The sequence below is a fragment of the Haliaeetus leucocephalus genome, unplaced genomic scaffold (genome assembly GCF_000737465.1).
Source record: "Haliaeetus leucocephalus isolate CR32 unplaced genomic scaffold, Haliaeetus_leucocephalus-4.0 Scaffold1, whole genome shotgun sequence".
NCBI lineage: Eukaryota > Metazoa > Chordata > Aves > Accipitriformes > Accipitridae > Haliaeetus > Haliaeetus leucocephalus.
The window spans coordinates 14,092,747-14,107,723 of record NW_010972437.1 but is presented as its reverse complement, the minus strand read 5'-3'; the positions used below and the strand labels follow the sequence as shown (position 1 = coordinate 14,107,723).

The 14,977-nt window shown below is 35.4% G+C and overlaps 1 protein-coding gene across 4 annotated transcripts in view; it reads right to left on the bottom strand.

Annotated features, from left to right (window-relative positions):
• LOC104831609 (sodium channel protein type 2 subunit alpha-like) overlaps positions 1–14,327 on the bottom strand; it is a 49,727-nt gene extending 35,400 nt beyond the window's left edge. For 2 of the 4 annotated variants that reach the window (XM_010567308.1, XM_010567300.1), the window contains exons 1-11: positions 14,055–14,327; positions 11,670–11,788; positions 11,199–11,288; positions 10,202–10,330; positions 9,477–9,568; positions 8,376–8,612; positions 4,692–4,755; positions 3,263–3,404; positions 2,209–2,415; positions 1,043–1,333; positions 344–691 (exon numbers count right to left, since the gene is read on the bottom strand). In XM_010567308.1, the coding sequence (XP_010565610.1) occupies positions 344–691; positions 1,043–1,333; positions 2,209–2,415; positions 3,263–3,404; positions 4,692–4,755; positions 8,376–8,612; positions 9,477–9,568; positions 10,202–10,330; positions 11,199–11,288; positions 11,670–11,788; positions 14,055–14,327 (1,992 nt within the window). Of the gene's footprint in view, positions 1–310; positions 692–1,042; positions 1,334–2,208; positions 2,416–3,262; positions 3,405–4,691; positions 4,756–8,375; positions 8,613–9,476; positions 9,569–9,666; positions 9,759–10,201; positions 10,331–11,198; positions 11,289–11,669; positions 11,789–14,054 lie in introns of all 4 variants that reach the window. The other 2 variants (XM_010567293.1, XM_010567317.1) reach the window with 2 other exon arrangements.
• Between the last annotated feature and the right edge of the window lie 650 nt (positions 14,328–14,977).

The window sequence follows — 14,977 nt, the reverse complement described above, 5'->3', positions numbered from 1 at the left end:
AGCTGAGCACCCTGTTTTGGGTTCTAAAACGGATTTAGCAATGGAACATTACTGATTTGATTCACTATGCAGGTGCATGCATATCCTTGCTCTGCAGGTATATAAAAATGTGCTACTTTGTTCTCTTTCCATTTTCATGCTTCAGCCTCTCACTTTTGAGTGAATCACCGTAAACCCATTTCATTACAGTAAGATATGCAAAAGCATTCACAACTTCTCAAGCATTTTTGAAGCATTTCATTCCATTAAAACATTGCCTGGTGCAACGAAGAAAAGTCATGAAATCTTGAGTAATTTAAAACTTTCTTACATAGTCATCGGTTGTTGGTTTATCTATTATCACCTCTGGCAGAAGCTGTCCAGTAGGCGACAACAGACGTGGTGGTCCATCCACTAAGGAAACCACCCCATTGCAATCCACAGTGCTGTGCATCTTCCCATTCACTGGAAACACTGTCAGCTTTCTTGATGATCTACTAGCCTGACTAATGTTACTACTGCGGCGTTCACCATGTCTGCGCGGCAAAAAGAGAGAACCTCTTCTGCTCCCATTATCCTCAAACGTGCTGTGCTCATCATCAGCAAAGTCATTTTCAGATCCTATCTCTCTTCCATATTCTCTAAAACTGAAAAGACTTGTTCTGCTGCTACGTCTGGGAGAAAACAGGGAGCCACGAACACTCAGTAAAGACTGCAAAGGAAACAAAAAAATGACCGGCTGAAGATTTTAAATATACAAAATGTATGTCTATGTATTAAAAAAATAACAATTCATATTCCCCAGAAATCTGTCACCGTTATTTTTAATACAGTGCCTTAGGTAGATTTCTCAGACTTCTGGGGAAAATGCAGTGCTGCTGTACATGTTAAGACCCACCAGATCCTAAACAATAAAATGAGAGAGACCAAAACGTTTGTTTAGGTACACTCTAGAAAATAATACAAACAGTAAGTCAGTATTTAAAACAATGCAACATTAGTTTGTTGGATATTACCGTTGTCTCACAAACCCCCAAAATAACAACTGCATTATTCACAGTACCTGGTGGGGTGATGTGAACGGCTTCCCATAAGCAAGTCTGTTCCCATCAAAAGAAAAACGGAAACCTTTCCTCCTGATACTGCCATCTGATTCAGATTTTGGAAGCTTTTCATCCTTCACGTCATCCTCTTCTCCAGAGAGCTCCCTCTGCCTTCTTTTCTTCCTTCTATTTCTCCTTTCTTTGGCACTTTTTGAGCTAAGCTTGGATGCATCTGAAGAACTATCTGAGGGTCCATCAATCCCACTTTCACCGCTGTACTCGGTCATCTCTGCTGCAGCTGCTGCTATTGCCTGCCACAGCAATTATTTAATGTGATGCTTTACAAATCACACCATTTTTTAAAGAAAGCTATAATCCTTGTTCCTAAGATTTATATCAAATTACTTCCGGATGTGTGACAAAAACCTAGATGGACCTGTGCAAAACTTCAAATGGAATTCTGTAATATGAATTAAAATAAAAGGGCAGTTATGAAAGTCGCTGTTTGAACAGCGTTCTACTTTACATCCATATCATGGAGTCAGCCCACATTGCTTACAGCGTTCTGCCACAAAGTACATTAGAAAATATTTGAAAATTAATAAAATTTATTAATTACAGTAAATGTAATTGCAAACAAAAGAGCTAAACAGAGTCATACTTCAGTCTGTATCAATTTAGTAAACTAATTTTAACTGTTATTGTAAGTAACAGCTTCCTTAAATTGCTGTTAGGAAAAAACTTTGGGGTACTACTTCCAGTCTTCCATTCACTGGTGGTAACACAAGTAGCAAAAATTAGTCAGAAATTTATGGATAAAAGTATTTTAAACTCTAATCAAGGCTTGACAAGTATTTCACAAGTATTGCAATTATTTCTAAGCTGAGAAGTTGGAAAATCATCACAACAGGTTACTAGATACTACCCCTAGATAAGAAATTTCTATTTTTAAACTATTATTCTGATTTGGGGAGTACTTTTTGTTCTCAGTTCAGAAATTCATTAATGCTTTAAACATTATACATCTAAACAGCAATAAAAAGCCACAGAGAATGTAGTCTGAAGCACTTGTGAGGTATGTAAAAGAATGCCTTTTTTTTAATACGTTGATTTAATTATTGGTTTTGTTTTGAACCAATAGCATGCAAAGGAATATACTAAAGCTCAAACACTTGTTAGAAAATACCTGAGCTTCTTCTTGCTGCTTCCTCAGCTGTTCAAGCATGTGCTGCAAGTCTGCCTCCCTCTGTTCTGCTTCAACCATAGTTGCTTGATTTTGTTCTTCATAGGCCATGGCAACGACAGCCAAAATCAAGTTAATCAAATAGAAGGAACCCAGAAAAATGACCACAACAAAAAATATCATGTATGTTTTGCCAACAGCTCGTAGCGTCTATAGGAGAAAAAGAGAAACGATCCATCTGGTGAAGACATGCATCAGTTCTGCAGTTCATAAGCATTTACTGAATTTGAAAAGTACAAAACTATTATTGAGTTTTCTTCCTTCTGTAATAAGACCATACAAGCTTTCTGAATTACAAAGTAATCAAAATAAAGGGAGCATTCACGTATGTGAAAAACACGTTTAAGGATCATGCTGCTTTGAGACAAACCTCTTTTAATGCCTAATAATCTTGAAAAGGATGTGGGATCAGAGTAATTAATGTAAATCACACATCACAGGTTGGATGCTTAGCATGCTTAGCATGTATTAGCATGCTTTCCTGTTGAAATAACGAAAAGAATTAAAGATGGCACAACTGATTACATAATTAAAAGATAATATTTATTATAATTAACAGATTATCACACAATATAGTGAAAAGCTATGGTAAGAAAAGTAATTTATATCAAGCCATGCATTCCTAGTTATCAAAAACAGGGTTCAAAGTACAGAAATTAAGATTCAGATTTTGCTGTCAGAGTATTTTTACAGTTTAAACTCAATATTAAAGTTTTTGAAAATAAGATCTTATAATGAGGCACAAAATGAAATACACGCTGTAAAAATTAAATAAAGGATCAAAAAACGCTCATGTGCCTCTTCAGAAGTCATGTGAGATTCTGTAGTAAGTGCCCATGTCTGCTTAATTCTGCAACTGAATTTGCTTCCTTTCATAAATACTGTTCATTTTCAATTGCTAACAATAGCAATGGTATGTAATATAAATATGAATAGCCTTTCCATGTTTGATTTGGGGCCAATAAGATATTAACCACAATTTTTACTATACACTCACCAGCTGATAAAGATTTTCCCAGTAGTCCTGTGTCATCAGTCGAAACAGTGACAAGAAAGCCCAACTGAATGTGTCAAAGCTAGTATATCCATAGTTGGGGTTTTTACCAGCTTTCACACAAATAAACCCTTCTGGACATTTACTAGGAGGAAAAAAAAAGAAAAAAAAAAAGTAAAGCAATGTATATAAAAAAAATCATCTAACACTAAAATGTTTTTAAATTATTGTACCTTGAGCTTCTAATGAAGGTTCACTAGATCTAATCTGTGAAGGGGGCTGCTATTTGTGGCTTACAACATTTTAAAAATCAGTGAGGAAATGAAAAGAGTGTTCTTTAAAAAAAGCCAGAAAAGAGCAAACAAGTAAATGAAGATCTTTCTTCCTACCTTCTTCCACCATTATACACAAAATAAAGCTTATTCCCAACAATTTGTTATTACCTCTAGAGATACCTCTTCTATGGAAACAATATATTTACTTAACACAGAGATTCCATAAAGTCAGTAATTCCATGCAAAAGAAAGTCAGTATACATATTTTATGCTGAATTTTGTCTGTCAGCAGGGTTGGCATACCAGATTTCTTGGTTTCTTCAGGTTTGTGAATTAGTCAAGTCAAATTAACAAATTCCACCAATTCCTCAACAGCAAATAACCATCATAGTGATACTTTTATCTCCTGAAACTGTACAAATCAGTTTTGATAGCAGGTGATCCAATCCTGATATCAACTGTAGGCACACTGTTTCAGTTATTGCATTCTTGAAGGATAGAGGAGGTTCTTGCCTCCAAAACCTCTACAGAAAAACACTATAAAGATATCTTTTCTTATATGTGCATGTACATTTGATGCATATTTACACACACACATAAAATTATCTTATAGTAAGGCACATATATACACAAAATGTTTACAAAAAAAGATTTAAGTACATCTGTTTTAAAGACATAACCAACGAAAACCAAGGGATGGACTGATATATCATCAGAATACAGAATTATGTGATTTTTTTTTTTACAAAGAATTGTCACAAAGAGAGAGCAAGACAGTGCCATGCATGCAGTCCACAAACAGAAGAATCCTGAAGATGTCTTCCCAAAAGGCAGTCCTAAGTCCCAGTGCCTCATGCCTATTTTAGAGATGAGAAATGGCATGAAATCCATGATAAAGAAGTATGTTCTTGACATTGGTAATGCAATATCTATGTGCTGAAATGGAATTTTCTAGTTACCCAAGAGTTTTTAAAAGAAATTTACAATAAAATATTTTCTCATTCAACATTTTACTCATTCAAGTGTTTACTTACTATGAACTGTGACCACATGTTATTGATTGTGAAGTTAGGCAGCTAAATTAGCTTTTCAAGTTTAGAGTGATGTTTTTCACATTTTGTTTAGACAGGTAGTATGTAATTTTCAGTGTACCTTACCCTGCATCTGAGCTATTGCCACAAAGTAGATAATCCTTTTGTCCTTCTATGCGATAGAAATGATCTAAAGAAAAAATAGGAAGCAACATGATTATAAACCAAAAGAGTGGGGTTTTTTTCTTTTTTTTTGTGAGGATGAACCTACATTCAAGTTATCATGGTTTGAACGTTCATAATCTCCCATTCATATTTTTCCAATAATGGGTTCAAATACTGGCACATCCATACTGGTAAGTAAAGCTGCAAAACTAAAGAATAAAATAAAAACACAACGTAAAAATAAAATCCTAGAACAATGATTAGAACACCATAAATTGCATATTCTCTTCTTGAGTCATAGCAAACACTGAATATCCTTCCAAAATCTGATGTTCAGTAAATGAGAGAAAGAAAGTACAAAGCTTAAAATTCCTTCTCTTATTCAGTAGCTAGATTGTAATCAGACAATTAAAGCCTATCTTACTAAAAATGGAACTATTTACAATGGCTGGCTTACAGTTTTGAAGTCAGAGAAACATTAACTAGCACATCCTGTGACTGAAAGTATGAAGGTAGCATTTACAGGTAGATGGATGTTCCAATGGCAGTGTTATAACAGCTGCTGTCCTACAAACAACTTCACAGAATTTTTCTTTTAATTATAAGGTGGTAGACTTCAGAAATAAAGCAATATCTTTTGTTATTAATGATTAACACCTGTGCTGTCTTTAAAAAAAAAAAGAGAAAAAAGAATACAGCAAGAAAGATGATAACGAATTGGGGAAGATGTTGATATGAGTGAGGGCAGGCCCCATTCAGAGGGTCCTAGGCAGGCTGGAGGAATGGCCTGACAGGAGACACGTAAAATTCGGCAGAGACAAATGCAGAGTTGTGTACGTGGGAAGGAAGAGCCCCTTGCAGTGGTACAGGCTGGGAGCCGACCAGCTGGGGAGCAGCTCTGCAGAAAAGGTACTGGCGGTCTTGGCGGACAGGGAGAAAGGTGAAGGTGAGCCAGCAGTGTGCCCTGGCAGCCAAGAAGGGCAACAGCCTCCTGGGCTGCATGAACAGCAGCACAGCTAGCAGTGCAAGGGAAGCGACCGTCCCCCTCAGCTCAGCACTCATTAGACTGTATCTGGAATAGTGTGTCCACGTTTGGCCCCCCCAGTGCAAGACCGACACTGATAAAGTGGAGCAAGTTCAGCAGAGAGTCACCAAGGTCATGAGGTGACTAGAACTCTGACCCTGGGGGGAGAGGCTGAGGGACCTGACCTTGCTCAGCCTGGAGAAAGGGAGGCTGTGGGGGGAGTTGGTAGAAAGCACCCAGCAACTACAAGGAGGTTATCAAGGGGACAGAGCCAAGTTCTTCTCACTGGTGTGTGGCAGGAGAATGACAGAAAATGGGCATAATTTGAAACAAGAGAGTTTCTGACTGGATATAGGGAGAAACTTTTCACCATGAGGATAGCCAGGCACTGAGATCTAGAAAACAGAGAGAGTTCTGGAAAAAACTCTTATCCCAACTAAACTAATCTTCCGTCATCCTCAGTTCATATCCTCAGTGTACCTTTCAAGCTGACAAAAAGCTTTGGTTTTCACAAGGTAAAAAGCTATTGTAGTATTTAAATAATCAGAAACAACCCACAGGATGAAGAATATATGAAGATAGGAGGATTCTAAAACAAACACTTAAATCAGATCTACTGATGCCCAAATCCTACCACTCAAGAACAGTACTTATACAATGTCAGAAAAATTATAATCCTATTACTTCTATAATATCTTTAGAGCTGGCCAAAACTTGAAATGTTCAGATACTGATCTAAATGCCAGTGCCAATACTTTGACATGTGGATCCAAGATCTGCGCATATATTTTCAAAAAGTGAATCTGGCCTTGTTCCTTAATAAATGAAAATGCACAGATGTGAAGAAAAGTCACTAGAAGGTATCACACTCAGTCACAGCTGACCAGCATATGATATGCTGAAAAATATATTAGGAGGATCCACACCTGAGGCCAGTGAAATTATAATGCAACTGACATATAAATGATTAAGAAGAGGTTATACAAGAAAGGAGGAACACAAACACAACTAGATGGAACTGCCTTGCCTGCATCAGCACTCCTTAGAGTCTCCCAGCAAAGTCAACAGTTGTAGCATAGAAAGCAACTGACATTCTGAAAGATTTTAGTTGTCTTTTAGTTTTAGATTGCTACTTAGTGAAAAATGGCAATAGAGGATCTACATACTGTATTTGAAGAGAGAATTCACAAATGTTCTACAGCATATAAACTATCATCCAGAATTGCCCACAAAGCACTATCATCACTCCATTTTCACATCCCTTCTTAGGCCAAATAAACTAGCTAAACTGATAGATTGCACAGAAAATGTAAATACAGTCACAGAATTTCCAGAACTTCAGAAGTACAGAAAGAAAATCTGAAAATACAGAAAACAGCACAGAACTTTAATGTCCTTTTTTAAGTAAGGAAGGAAATATGACTCATCAAAATTTAGCATGTCACAACTGTATTTTCTTTTGAGTCAGTGAGGAGGAAAGCTAGCATCCATTATTCTACCAATTTCTTTTTACTTAAATACACTACTTTTACAATTAATTACTGAACAATATCCTGTAAATCCACTTCCAGCACAAACGCATACATAAAAATGAATCAAATTTTTGGCAATTAGAAGTTGTTATACTACATCTCGTGGTTCATTATGTATTACAACTTCACTGGTGCTATCACTTAAAATGACAAATACAAAAAATAAGTATCTGTGTGTTTCTGAACCAGCCTGAATGTTGTCACTGCAGTCTGCAGAGATTAAGAACGTTGAAAAATATCTGGGTAAAGATGTATTTGTCAGCTTCCTTAGTAACCACAATAGGACATACAGATGAATACCATCTCCTTCCCTACCAGAATCTCTACTTGCCTAGTGAGTTCTTTATTTCACAGAGAACAACTGGTTTCTTTTCTTACCTCTACCTAATAATAAAAGTACATCTTAACTAGGAAATCTGTGTTATTTATCTAGTGCTTCTCTGTCTTATTTAAAGCCTAAAGATACAAGGAGAGGCTAAGAGAATTGGTTTTGTTCAGCCTTGAGAAGGCTAAGGGGTGTGGGGGATGGGGGGGGGGGGTTTTCATGCTACCTGCAAGTATAACATGAAAGGCTGTAATGAAGATGGAGCCTGACTCTTCTCAGAGGTGCACACTGGAAGGATAAGAGGTGACTAGCCAAAACTTGAGCATGGGAAATTCTGAACTGATATTAAAAAAAGTTACCATGAGACTTGTCAAACACTGGAACAGGCTGTGCAGAGAGGCTGTGGTATCTCAAACCTTGGAGATATTAAAAACTTGAATGGACATGGCATTGAGCAGTCTGCTCTAACTGGACCTGCAGCTGAGCAGCAGTTAGGATCTCCACAGTCATCCAGACCATCCAACCTGCATGATTCTGTGATTCTAAAACCAAACTAACCTAATAAATACGTTTCTAAGTGCAGTTAATGGAAAGAACAATCATGTCTGTATGAGTTTGAGATGCAACACACAAAAATCCCTACTCTTTGTCATCCTATTTAATTGATTTTTATCTTTAGCCTATAGTATGAAATGGTGATCTTATATGTGCGTGTGTGTGTTTATACACAAAAAATTTTAGCAAGTTACAACAGTATTTCTTACTTTCATTCTCAATGTATGCTGTCCAATCAAACACTGTACCATTAAAGTACGGAGCTAGGTATTTTTCAAAAGATGTTGAATTTTTTGATGGCCATAACAAGCATTTATTCTTCAAATTGCCCATGAACAGCTGCAGTCCTATTAGTGCAAACACACTCAGGCAAAACACAGTCAAAATCATTACATCTGAGAGCTTCTTCACAGACTGAATTAAGGCTCCAACAATAGTCTTCAAGCCTGCAAACAGAGGCAGATTTTTATTATAATATTAAATATTTACCCAAGCTAAAATGCAATGTCAACTACTCCAACACACTATTAAATACCATGCACAGCTTCACAAAAATAGCCTTAAAATATTTTCCAAAGGAAAAAGGTACCAGTAAGTCTCATCATTCCTGACAAATTAATCTGAAAATATGAATGGGATTGAATGGTACACATTCCAAAGCACCTGCTCTTCCAATGAAGAAGTAAATTTTTATTCATGCTCTCTATACATGTAAACTACATGTAAAGAAGATTGTTCATTTTATTTTCTTCTTGATGCCTCTTGCTCCAAACCTTTGCCAGTGTTCTATTCCAACACATGATATATTGGTTCTATAACAGCAAACAAAACCAGAACACAATTGCATTGTAGTAGAAATTTTAATGATTGCATTCTATTGCATCCTATTCAACTGGAGGTGGGGTTTGGTGAAGACAGGCATCTTAAGGTAATAAACACATCATGCAATTCCCATGCTACTCTTGATTAACTTATTCCTTTGTCAGTGATTCAACTTTTACAACAGACTTATATTTTCAATCCCAAATGCTTTTGATAAATAGTAACATTCATATTAGTAAGAGAAAAATAAAAAGAGTTAATTTTGATCCTTAATGTGGGAAAGAAAACTTGACATCATGAAATGGAAATACACACAGGCTATGTAATTCAATTTCTCATGCAAGAATGTATTAAACTCTGAGGCTGAGTGTTTTAGAGAATTAGAAAAAAGAATCAAATTGAAGACTAAAACCTGGATGTTTCTGTTAAAATATGAGTTCAGCTTCTGTGGAATTTCAGTCAGCCTCAGTGTTTAACCTAGCTCTCACCTGGAATGACTGATATTGTTTTCAAAGCTCGGAGAACTCTGAATGTTCTCAACGCTGAGACATTGCCCAGGTCCACAAACTCTGTCACATATCTGTAGTGAGGGATTCCACACACAAACACAATGACAGCACACAAAAATTAAACACAAGTGATGCAGAGCGCCTACCATTTTACACAGTTACTTCTTACCTGGGATTACAGAAATAGTTTTCAAAGCTCTCAATACTCTGAAAGTTCGAAGAGCTGAAACATTGCCTAGGTTTACAAATTCTGTTATATACCTGTAGGATTAAATCACAGTTATTCAGAATTAAGGTAGAGTGTATACTACTGACCTGGACCTGTAATCCAGACTATTTCTTTTTGGAAGGGGCAACTTTAAGTGAAAGACTTGCATTCATATTTTCCTGTTTCAATTAAGTTTTCCCTAAGAAACACACCCTTGAGTATTTCCATTGAACGCAAATTAAAAATGAAATGTATTTCCCTGACTTATTATTTAAATACTATTTAAAATTGTTCAGTGGTAACTTCTCTTTTGTACTGTGGGATGGTCCACTAATTCTGCTGTGTGCTACATTACTGTAAAATAATAAAATGGAATAAGTTGAAACACAATTCAACTACAATTCATTTTAAATGAGCTAAGATAACCCAAACAAATTATTACAGGTTCAAAAAAAGTTCTAACTGGTATTTTACTTTAAAAAAATCATATACTTACGCAAAGGAAATGACAACAAAATCAAGCCAGTTCCAGGGGTCACGAAGGCAAGTAAAATCATTTATACAGAAGCCTCTTGCAAGGATTTTTACCAGAAATTCAAAAGTATAAATTCCAGTGAAAGTGTACCTATAAGAAAACATCCAAAAGTTAAAGATTGTTGTTCAGTGATACATCATCACAGGCATAAAGGAAAATCACTCAAAAACAGTGATTAGTGCATGCACTGTAAGAGCAGTTACAAACTCACATAAACTATCACTGTTTTCCCACCATTCTTCTGCAAGGTAATTGGTTTTGTTTATTTATTTTATCTGAAACATATTTTTGTAGTTTCTGTCATATAAAGTTCTGAAATTTCAGCACGAATAATAATAATCATGACTAACATAAAGAAAATATTTTTGCTAAAATAAAAATTTCAGCATGGTTGCTATGTCAGAAATAAAATCCATGGGTAAGTGAAACCTAGTGTTTACTAAAGTTACCTGATGGCTGACCAGGTAAACTTGAGAATGTCAAACAATAATCATCAGCAGAGGTATTTTCTTTAAGTAGGGTGTGTGTCCCATTTTTAGATTTTGTTACACAAAATTAAGGTGCTTCATAGGGGCTACAGAAAGCATCTTCCATACTGAAAAGCAGCAGTTTCATGTTGAATGGCTATTTTCTTCCCCCCTTCTTTTTTTAATAAAAATGCTAAAGGAACAGCTCAAGAGGGAGAATGCATAAAAACATTACTTGTACAAACATTCTGAACAAGAGTATTAATCAATTTTGTTCAGAGAAAAAGGTTAAAAATATCACAGCTTCTTTCCTTCCTAGAGCTTACAGGTCTATGCTGCTTCGAGTTGCAGCTAGGACCAAACTCTAGCCTAGAGAAAGGAGAATACTGGTGTTACACACAAGCGTAAGTAAAACTACATGGTCTAGCTCCTAATCTAGCTTTTCATTTTTAAACCACTTAGAAATTATTAGCTAATTTAAGTATACTTACTCTACATTCTTTGCCCAGTCTGGAGGGTTATTCCATGTCATAAATACACAGTTTGTCAAAATAGTGAGCATAATGAGCATGCTGAACAATGTTGACTGTAGTTAAGGAACTTATTCTTTTTTAATGCTGAATTTGCATCACACAAAACATGAAGAATTGACCAGGCTATAGAATACTGACAACATATATGATACAAATCAGTTTACTATCACGAGCAATGTCATAAATAATGCAAAGATGTTTCACAATAATGATGGCTATACCACTAACTCTGTAATCTAGTATACATGCTGTGCATCTCTTCCTCTGAATTTAATCAGAGGGTTAAAGTGACAAATCTTAGCGCTGATTCACTTTGAGAGAAAGAATTAAGGGCAGGAACACATTTAAACACTAAACAAGAAAACCCAGTGGTATTAAAAATTTAAAAAGACCAGTAATAATTTTCAAGAAACCACTTGAAAAGGATATGAATGAACCAAAATCTTAATAGCTGTTCTTCTAATAATATTGAAAGGAGATAAAAGGTACAAGGCAGGTGTGGCACTGAACCTGAAGATTGTCTTCCCTTTATTCAATACTATAAATGTCTTAAAAAAAAAACAAAAAAAAAAACCCAAACCACAAAAGGAGCAGGGGAAAGATAGGAAATAGGAAATTAAGGATACATGTTAGCAACCTTGCCATAAATAGAGGCTGTACTTACACAGACATAAGTAGCCAAATTTCTTTTCAGTAGAATTATACAAGCAAATATCAGATTCTAAATTTTCACAAGCAATGAAAACTGAACACCATATATTCTTTGTCTCTGTCCTCTTAAACAAAATCTTCCTTTCAGCATTTTCCAGGATTATGTAATTACATTAAAAATATAATTAAAAATTTGTCATTTTTAACATTTAAAATTAATCCAGCTGTATTACCTGCACTTCAGATCAAAGCTGGCAATGCAAAACAAAGCACCTAACTAATCATTTTTGGGTACTTATGAGCAACTATTTAACCATTTCAGCACTTCAAAACTGCTTCTGAGGTGAGACACCCTCGACTTTTAAAGACTTTACTGCCTTTATTGCCTGTGCAGTCATCACTGGTACCATTTACGCAACCATTTTTTATTTTGACTAGGAGAAACAATGAAAACGTCATCTAATAAAATCTTAATTTAATCTACATCTTATGATCATTCTCCCAAAAGGCTACTATGTGGAAATAAGCAGGTTTTAACATGGAATCTTTCTGTTTTCTAATGATATTCCACTGTAAAAGAAATAGATCATTTGACAGTAGCGTTCGTGAAGTTGAAACAACAAAAACGAAACTAAAAAACCTACATCTGATTATTAGTCATCAACGTTCTGTACTAGAAAAAAACACTGCTTTAACTTAGTTGCTTCTTACAGAGGTAATATAGCTCTTTGGTCACTTACATGCAAGATACCAATCTGTTGATTATGCAGTACTTAATTTCAAGAACCTGTTCTATGTTTTTAATTCAACAAGCATTTTATTGATTTGCACAATAAAATAACCATTCACTTCTTATTTTGTACTGCCTTTTGAATGTAAACTCAATTTTGCTTTCATTCTGAACAGCATTCCACTTCACACCTACATAAAAACATCTTCGTCTGTACTTGCTAAAGTCATCACCCTCGCTCTTTTCTTCTTTTGTTATCATTATATCTATAGAAGAAACTGAGTCATGTTACAGTACGTGTATATAAATTTAGATTTTGTCTTCACATCTATATTGGTCCTATAACATAGACCCAATATTGAAACACAAAGTACAGTTTTAGTCTTTACACTTAGTCCTGTACGAGAAGTGAATGTGGGGCTACTCACATGAATGTTATTTGTATGCTGTTTTGCTGAACTGATACTGAGCCACAAATCCTCTTTCACATTAAACAAAACCAAAGCATTTTTATAAAATTTCTGGGAAAACTTTGCATCCATGCAGATGTAAAGTGATTCTAAGAGGAATGACGCAAAGACTTTCAAGAACTTCTTTGCTCTGTAACATACTATTATGGAGGGCATATGACCTCAAATTGTCCTACCAGTGTACTGTCTTCATGTTCTTCATGGGGCAGTGCAGGGAGCGATTACTTGCTGGGGAATTGCTATTAAAATCATTAGGAAAACATAACAGGTCAGAAAAATCAAATCCTCCCCATTAGACTCAGAACAGTTGCAGTGGTCCTGAAGCAAACTCTAGCATAACAAACCCACATCTGTAACTGACACAAGCTGTTACCAATCCATAGAAATCACATCACATGAAGCTGGCAATATGTGATAATAATATTTTTTCTTTTTTTTTTTTTTATTATGTCCCTCCCTAGTCAAATAGATTTTAACATTTATCTTTTTGTAAAACAAATATTGCTATGAGATTTCAAGGAATGTTTGACAGTCGATTGTTTTGGCAGATGACTGAACGAGCACTTTGTCCAAAGACTACCCTACTCAACTAGATCTCGGGTACTGTCTATGTTTCCTAGAAACCCCAGGAACAGAGTAGCCAGACAGAGAGAAAGTTTTCAAATGCTTCAGCATTCAATTAGATTTGAAAAGATTAAAGGACATCTAATGCAAAGTCTACTAATTCAAAATATCTTCATAAGGAAACCTTAGATATTAAAAGAAAAGCTCTTTTAAAAAAAAAAAGCAACCTAAGCAGAAGAGTTACAGTCATATTTCTAATGTATTCAAAATAATTAACATGATATCACATACTGCATAATACTTTCAACCAGGGCTTCTGATTACCTCCATACCAGAGCATTTATCGCTTTATAGTTCAAGAGGTGTGTTCTAACTACACTCTTAATATAAAACACTTACTTTTTTATTGATATAATATGGATCCAGGTCCTCCAGGGGCTCAGATACCATTCCTGGAGGAATATCACCGTAAATAAATGGCAGTGTTTTTCCTGCCTCCAAGTCACTGCTTGGCTTTGGGTGATTTTCTTCATGACTGCCATCATCTTTATGTTCATCTTTGCCACAATGAGATTTTTCATCAGCAATACGTTTTTCAATAGCTGCAAGAGATTCTTTGGTGAAATAGAAGAAGCTGTCAGATCCTGGTGGTAATAGCATTGCCTGTGCCATCTTTTCATTCTGCAAACTTTAAATGCTTTTAGGCTCTTGTGCAAGAAGATCCTAGGAGAACAAGAGAAAAAAAGAAACAGAAAATAGAGGGCAACAGCAACAAATCCCCAAATAAAAGCTTTTGGCATAATCATCTTCTGCCTCTTTTCTAATTCTAAAGCACTGTAGCAAGAAGTATTTGAATTAATTGTCAGATACTTAATAGAAAATTAGCTACCAGTAACGACATGGCAAATGGATACAAGTTATGAGGTAAAGAAAAAAATGAAAGGAGGAAAAAAAAAATATTAAATTTGCATACAGTTTGTCAACTCAGGTTAATGCAAACCTCACAGCAAGAAAAAAAGGAAAAACATTCCCTCTTTCCCTAGCATAAACATTAAGTTAAAACACACCTTATTGTGAAAAAGTAAGAAATGTGTTAACACAGCTATGTACTGCAGTCAAGGGTTACAACTTCTAACATACGGATTTATGCATCAAGTTGGCACGGTACCTTAAAAAAACTTGCAACTTATATACAAAAGTAGAAAGAAAAAACAAGCCCTTTCTATTTCTCTTTTCATTTCTGATGGCAACTCTACTCCATCTGGTGGCTTATACTATGCTTGCTAAATTAATGTTTATACTATTCTATTAGACAGGTACTA